The 7,755-nt window shown below is 43.8% G+C and overlaps 1 protein-coding gene across 1 annotated transcript; it reads left to right on the top strand.

Annotated features, from left to right (window-relative positions):
- The first annotated feature begins 2,188 nt into the window (after positions 1 to 2,188).
- Positions 2,189 to 5,572, top strand: LOC145954939 (uncharacterized). The gene is made up of 9 exons (XM_083069632.1): positions 2,189 to 2,218; positions 3,611 to 3,802; positions 3,952 to 4,057; positions 4,167 to 4,229; positions 4,398 to 4,452; positions 4,660 to 4,742; positions 4,838 to 4,902; positions 5,011 to 5,092; positions 5,511 to 5,572. The coding sequence occupies exons 1-9, from the start codon at positions 2,189 to 2,191 to the stop codon at positions 5,570 to 5,572; spliced, it is 738 nt and encodes a 245-aa protein (XP_082925758.1).
- The last annotated feature ends 2,183 nt before the right edge of the window (positions 5,573 to 7,755 follow it).

Raw genomic sequence — 7,755 nt, 5'->3', positions numbered from 1 at the left:
GTTATTTTAAATATATACTTATTTTCATTGTTTAATTTTATTTGGGCATATATATATATATATATATATATGTTATTTTTTATTAAATTTTTCACATCATTCTTAAAATAATTTATTAATAGATGCGCAAAAATCTATTCCAATAAATGTTTATAATCTCTTGTGAATTATATTCTTTTTAGTTGTGTTTGATTACGATTCTTTTCCAAAATAAATTTATCTCACACAAAATTTTTTTTTAATCTAGTTAACACGCGATTTTGTTTATACAAAGTTAATATTAGCTGTGAGACCCCGTTCATATATTCCTTCTCCCTACTCACTTCACTCTTCTCATTTTTTCCATCTCAACTCACTTTCTCTCAATTCTCTTTTACTCTCTCTTTTCCCTGTTTCCTTTTTCCTCTGATCTTGGGTGGCAGTGGTGATCTTAGGAGCTGAGTAATGGTGTTGGATTGCTAGCTGAACCGTGCGGAGCTCTTCTTCAAGCTTCTTCTTCTTCCTTCTCTTCCCGGAGCTCGGAATCGTCTCACCGAGGTAAGGGAAGCTAGGATTTTGCGTTGGTTGTTGTTGAGTGAGTTAGAAACTCACGGATTGTCTAATTCTTGGAGATTGATGGTTGTGTTTGAAAGATTTTCATTTTCGGGGTTTCGAGGTTTGATGGAAATTTGGGGTTTTTGGTTTCTTGATGGAAGGTTGAACATTGATGATTTTTTCTTGAGTTTTGGATGCATGCATGTTGTGATTGTTGATGTTTTTGGGTTGCATGTGGTTAGTAGTATTGCATTTGAGTTGTAGCATGGTTTGGGTCTCCTTGGATTGCAAGTTCATGGAGGTTTTGAGTGAAAACGAAGCTGAAATCCATGGAGTTTTTGGAAGTTCAGAAACCCACAGCTATAGCCGTGGAATCACAGCTATAGCCGTGGAAGAAAAATGAACTTGCAGGAACCCACAGCTATAGCCGTGGATTCGCAGCCATAGCCGTGGGAAGGAAAAACGTGATGGCAGAGACTTGCAGCCATAGCTGTAGTTTTGCAGCCATAGCTGTGGAGAAAAATTAAAGTGGCAGAAACTTGCAGCTATGGCCGTGGATTTGCAGCCATGGCTGTGGAAGGGGAAATTGAACTGGCAGAGAGTTGCAGCTAAAGCGCTGGATTGAGCGCTGCAGCGGTGGGCCTTGATGACTGAATTTGGTCTTAAGGTCTTCATTAAAGTTGTAGCCTTGGATCTTAGCTTTCCAATGGAGTTAGAATCACCAAAAAAGGAGTTCTAGAACTTCAGATATGGCTGTTTTAGTGAAGAGGGGTCGAGCTGCTAGCTTTGTTTATAGCTGTTGCGGTTTTTATCATTTTTAACATGGTAGATGAAGTAATTAACATTTGTTGTCTTCATGAGAGTTGTAGGAAATTTAATTATCTTTCATATGAGATAAGAATGAGCATGGTAGGAGTAGTATAACTCCTGATTCGCTATTTGCTGTGATGGTTGCCATTTCACATTTAGTGATTTGGTTAAGTTGGAAATTGTTTTAGGTGCTTAGGTGTACTCTTGTTGTTTGGGTGAGTAATTTGAAAAGATAGATGAGTTGTAAACAAGATGGTTGGGTCGTATTAGGTGTTGATCATGTTGTTTTAAGCTGTTAGTGATGAATGATTATTGAGCTGAATGATGATATTGTTGTGCTGCGCTGAGCGCGACCCTTGTCGCGCTGGGCGTGAGACTCCTTGGGAGTCTCTGCCTCGAGGGCGCTGGGCGCAATTTGGTTTGCACTGGGCGCGAGATCAAGGGAGGTCTCTGCTTGGCCTGCGCTGGGCGCAATCGGGTATTGCGCCAGGCGCGAGAGAGCTTTGGATTCTCTGACTAAGTCTCGCCGGGCGCAGGCACGCTTGCGCCGGGCGTGCTGGCCCCTGGAGCCCTCTGGTTGTGCCATGCCAGGCGTGACCATGAGTGCGCCGGGCGCGTATGAGGATGTAAAGTTATATGCTGAATTTGTTGACAATATTGTTTCATGCTGAACTAAGTCGAAATTGATGAATATGATGTGATGACTAGTTGAAATTGTTGTTTGATGATGATGAGTTGTGTTAGGTGTATGTTGCTGTAAGATGCTTAGATGTGCGGTAAGACGATAGGCTGTGCTATTAAGCTTAGCTGTGCTGAATGTTGTTTATGCTGATTAATGTTGCCAATGCCGTGTGATGAAAAGTTGTGTTGTGCGGTATGTTGTTAATGATGTAATGCTGAGTTGTGCTACGTGATGCTAATGCTAAACTTTATTGTTTGAGTCGAGCTGAATTATATGCTGATAATTGTTGAATTTTGTTGTGATTGTTGAGTTGAGATGTAATTGATAAATATGTTGTGCTGACTAGATGTAAATGCTAAAAAATGACGTTAAGCTGTAATAGATGTATCTCGCTATGCTGAGCTGGGCTGTTATTGATAATTTTAAATGCTGATTTATAATATGGTTGTGCTCTAGAATGATGAGTTGAGTTATGAGTAGTAAGTTGTGTTGAATACTACTTGGTTGTGCTGTATGCTGATTTTGTTGTGCTGTTTATTGCTAAACTGTATGCTGTGTTTAGCCACTATTGTGGTACTGTTATAGCCGCTATGTCGGTGCTGTTAGCCACTATTGTGGTGCTGTTATAGCCGCTATGTCGGTGCTGTTAGCCACTATTGTAGTGCTGTTATAGCCGCTAAGTCGGTGTTGTGCTCCGTGTTGATAGGAGCTGTTGCAGGCCGTAAGGTTGAGCTGTTATAGGAGATCTCCGAGCAGATATGTGTGACGACGCATTGTGTGTTTACTACTATTTATCGATGTGTACTATTGTTATTGTGGAATGATGTGAGATGTGTGATGTTATAAATATATATACGTAGCTGATGTTGTTAGGCTAATGGATGTTCTGATAGCTGTAGCTGTTTACTATTCTTAAATTTATGTATATGTATGTTGTTTCTTTCACTAGCTTACCCTTGTTGTTTCCATGTGGTTTGGACTGCGATGATCATACTATGTATGGGAGCAGAGCAGGGATAGGTTGGTGGCTTGTGGCAGGTCTGTAGCTGGCAGATAGAGCTTATTTCTTATGGACGTTTTGGTGTTTTAGCTACTTGGTGTAGTAGCTCTGGACGTATTTTTGTACATTTTGAATCTAGTCAGACTTGAACATGTATATATGTATATTCTAGACACTATATGTATACACTTGTTCTTTTCTGTCCGGTTTCTGGTGTACGGTGTAGCGTGTAGTGACCAGCCGGGTCGTTACACTTTAGTGGTATCAGAGCAGTTCGAGTCTAGTGGACACTCTTTGGGGGTGGTTCCTTTAGGCTTTTGTTGTGCTGAGCTCTGTGTTGTGCTGTCTAGCTGTGTTGTCTTGCTGTGTTGTCTTGCTATGTTATTTGTTGTGTTGATTGCTGTGTTGTTTTGTTGTGTTGTTGATTGTTGTTTGGTTTAGTTGTTGTGTACTGAAGATGCTGTTACTTCTGTAGACAATGACTATAACCAATGAGCTGATAGCCCGTGCCATAGAGATGATGGCTATGGCTATGCAGCAGCAAAATGCTTATTTTGCTAGGATGGACGCTGATAGAGCTGTAGCTGGTGCAGCAAGGCCCTTGGGGGTCGTACGAGAGCCGGGATCTAGCTGAGTTCCGAAAATGTCGTCCTCCTCAGTTCAAGGGAGATGCAAACCCAGAGGTAGCTGACCACTGGATCTGTGAGATGGAGAAGATCTTCACTATGCTGGGATGTTCTCAAGAGAGGAGACTGGCATATGTTGTCTATATGCTGGTTGGGGAGGCTGAGCATTGGTGGAGGGGTACAAGGTGAACTTGATCTGTTTACCTTGGGTGGATATTGACATAGTCTTAGGGATGGATTGGTTGTTTGTCAGTCGCATCCTTAAAGATTGTGCCATTAGGCGGTTGATCCTTCCTTAGGTGGAGGAGGAGCTATTGATTTCAGCTGGTCAAGCTGAATCATTATTGAGGGAATGGAGCAAAGTGTTGTCTTCTGCTTGCTGCTATGACTGTGGAGACCGAGAGGGTCATTGTTGAGATTGATATGGTGAGGGATTTTGTTGAGGTGTTCCCTGATGAGGTGTCTGGATTGCCTCCTGTTAGGGAGATGGAGTTTAGCATTGACTTGGTTCCAGGTGCGGGGCCAGTGTTGGTGGCTCCCTATGGGATGGCTCCTGCTGAGCTGGTTGAGCTGAAAGGTCAGTTAGAGGACCTGTTAGAAAAGTAGTTGGTGTGACCGAATGTATCGCTGTGGGGTACTCCCGTGTTGCTGGTGAAGAAGAAAGATGGAGGTAGTCGATCGTATGTTGATTTCTGGCAGTGGAGCAAGTTTACCATTAAGAATAAATATTCACTTTTCCGGATAGATGACTTGATGGATCAAATGAGGGGAGCATCCGTTTTCTCGAAGATTGACTTAAGGTCAGGATATCACCAGATAAGGGCGAAGGAGGGTGACATACCGAAGACTGCTTTCAGGACTAGGTATGGTCACTACGAGTATGCTGTGATGCTGTTTGGCGTGACCAACGCCCCTACTGTGTTCATGGATTACATGAACAGGATCTTTCAGCCGTTCTTGGATAAATTTGTTGTGGTGTTCATTGATGATATCTTGATTTATTCAAGGACCCCGGAGGAGCATAGAGAGCACTTGAGGTTAGTGCTGGAGGTTTTGAAAGCGAAGCAGCTGTACGCTAAGCTTTCAAAATGTGAGTTCTGGTTGAGTGAGGTGAAGTTCTTGGGTCATGTGATCTCAGCTGAGGGGATTGCTGTTGATCTGGCTAAGGTGGAGTCGGCGTTGCAGTGGGGACATCCAAGGACTGTCAGGGATATTCAGAGCTTTGTGGGTTTAGTGGGTTACTATCGAAGGTTCATTGAAAAGTTCTCCATGATAGTAGCGCCTCTAACCCAGTTGACAAGGAAAGAGCAGCCGTTCATTTGGACAGGTGCCTGTGAGCGGAGTTTGATGAGGTGAAGAAGAGGTTGACTTCTTCTCCTGTGCTGGTGTTGCCAGATTCTGGTGAACCTTTTGATGTGTACTGCGATGCTTCTCACCAGGGTCTGGGGTGCATGCTGATGCAAAACAGGAAAGTAGTGACATATGCTTCAAGGCAATTGAGTTGGCGGCGGTTGTTTTTGCCTTGAAGATATGGAGGCATTATCTGTATGGTGCTTGGTTCAGTGTCTTCAGTGATCACAAGAGTCTGAAGTACTTGTTTGATCAGAAGGAGCTGAACATGAGGCAGAGGCGGTGGATGGAATTTCTGAAGGATTATGACTTCCCGTTGATGTATCATCTTGGGAAAGCCAATGTTGTGGCTGATGCGCTGAGTAGGAAATTCATCCACATGTCTTGCATGATGGAGAAAGAACTGGAGCTGGTTGAGGAGTTCAGGGATTTGAATCTCTATGTGGAATTAGCCCAAGATCACATTAATTATGGGATGATTACCATAACTAGTGAGTTCTTGAGGCAGGTTGGACAGAAGCAGTTATAAGATGTGGAATTGGTGAAACTTCTTGGTTTGCTGGGAACTAAGAAGGCTGTTGGTTTGAGCTGGGAGGAGGTCCTACCGCTGGTTGAGTTCGCGTATAATAATTGCTTTCATGCTAGTATTGGGTTGGAGCCGTTTGAAGCCTTATATGGCAGAAGATGTAGGACTCCTCTATGTTGGTATCAAGATGGTGAGTCGGTGGTTGTGGGACCGGAGCTAATTCTACAGACTACTGAGGAGGTGAAGCTGATTCAAGAGAGGATGAAGACTGCTCGAAATAGGCAGAAGTCATATGCTGATAAAAGGCGAAAGCCTTTGGAGTTTGCTGAAGAGGAGCATGTGTTTCTGAAGGTGACCCCAACCTCTGGTGTGGGTAGAGTAGTGAAGGCAAGGAAGTTGACACCGGGGTTTGTTGGTCCCTATCAAATCATACAATGTGTGGGTCTGGTTGCTTATCGGTTGGCTTTGTCACCGTCTCTTTCAAACCTACACGATGTATTTCATGTGTCCCTGTTGGGGAGGTATGTCCATGACCCTGGTCATGTGGTTGAGCTAGCTGATGTGCGGGTGAAGGAGAATCTGACATTTGAGAAGTTGCCAGTAGCTGAAGTTGATCATAAGCTGAAGGAGCTGAGAGGCAAGTTTATTGCCTGGTGAAGGTGTTATGGGATGCAGCTACTGGTGAGGCAACTTGGGAGGTTGAGCTGCAGTGCAGGGAGCAGTATCTGTTTCTTTTCCCAAGTAAGTCTCTTTTCGGGGACGAAAACTCTTGTTGTTGGGGAGGTTGTGAGACCCCGTTCATATATTCCTTCTCCCTACTCACTTCACTCTTCTCATTTTCTCCATCTCAACTCACTTTCTCTCAATTCTCTTTTACTCTCTCTTTTCCCTGTTTCCTTTTTCCTCTGATCTTGGGTGGCAGTGGTGGTGATCTTAGGAGCTGAGTAATGGTGTTGGATTGCTAGCTGAACCGTGCGGAGCTCTTCTTCAAGCTTCTTCTTCTTCCTTCTCTTCCCGGAGCTCGGAATCGTCTCACCGAGGTAAGGGAAGCTAGGATTTTGCGTTGGTTGTTGTTGAGTGAGTTAGAAACTCACGGATTGTCTAATTCTTGGAGATTGATGGTTGTGTTTGAAAGATTTTCATTTTCGGGGTTTCGAGGTTTGATGGAAATTTGGGGTTTTTGGTTTCTTGATGGAAGGTTGAACATTGATGATTTTTTCTTGAGTTTTGGATGCATGCATGTTGTGATTGTTGATGTTTTTGGGTTGCATGTGGTTAGTAGTATTGCATTTGAGTTGTAGCATATGAGATAAGAATGAGCATGGTAGGAGTAGTATAACTCCTGATTCGCTATTTGCTGTGATGGTTGCCATTTCACATTTAGTGATTTGGTTAAGTTGGAAATTGTTTTAGGTGCTTAGGTGTACTCTTGTTGTTTGGGTGAGTAATTTGAAAAGATAGATGAGTTGTAAACAAGATGGTTGGGTCGTATTAGGTGTTGATCATGTTGTTTTAAGCTGTTAGTGATGAATGATTATTGAGCTGAATGATGATATTGTTGTGCTGCGCTGAGCGCGACCCTTGTCGCGCTGGGCGTGAGACTCCTTGGGAGTCTCTGCCTCGAGGGCGCTGGGCGCAATTTGGTTTGCACTGGGCGCGAGATCAAGGGAGGTCTCTGCTTGGCCTGCGCTGGGCGCAATCGGGTATTGCGCCAGGCGCGAGAGAGCTTTGGATTCTCTGACTAAGTCTCGCCGGGCGCAGGCACGCTTGCGCCGGGCGCAGGCACGCTTGCGCCGGGCGCAGGCACGCTTGCGCCGGGCGTGCTGGCCCCTGGAGCCCTCTGGTTGTGCCACGCCAGGCGTGACCATGAGTGCGCCGGGCGTGTATGAGGATGTAAAGTTATATGCTGAATTTGTTGAAAATATTGTTTCATGCTGAACTAAGTCAAAATTGATGAATATGATGTGATGACTAGTTGAAATTGTTGTTTGATGATGATGAGTTGTGTTAGGTGTATGTTGCTGTAAGATGCTTAGATGTGCGGTAAGACGATAGGCTGTGCTATTAAGCTTAGCTGTGCTGAATGTTGTTTATGCTGATTAATGTTGCCAATGCCGTGTGATGAAAAGTTGTGTTGTGCGGTATGTTGTTAATGATGTAATGCTGAGTTGTGCTACGTGATGCTAATGCTAAACTTTATTGTTTGAGTCGAGCTGAATTATATGCT

This window comes from Cajanus cajan, chromosome 2, assembly GCF_000230855.2.
Source record: "Cajanus cajan strain Asha chromosome 2, NIPB_CcT2T_4, whole genome shotgun sequence".
NCBI classification, from domain to species: Eukaryota; Viridiplantae; Streptophyta; class Magnoliopsida; order Fabales; family Fabaceae; genus Cajanus; species Cajanus cajan.
This window is presented reverse-complemented; position numbering and strand designations above follow the sequence as displayed.

Excerpts from the sequence above, each read along its gene's own strand:
- LOC145954939 (XM_083069632.1), top strand. The coding sequence starts at position 2,189 with ATGCCGTGTGATGAAAAGTTGTGTTGTGCG. Across the intron at positions 3,803-3,951 it reads CATATGTTGTCTATATGCTG|GTGGAGGAGGAGCTATTGAT; the intron begins GTTGGGGAGGCT and ends ATCCTTCCTTAG. Across the intron at positions 4,903-5,010 it reads TTAGTGGGTTACTATCGAAG|AAGAGGTTGACTTCTTCTCC; the intron begins GTTCATTGAAAA and ends GATGAGGTGAAG.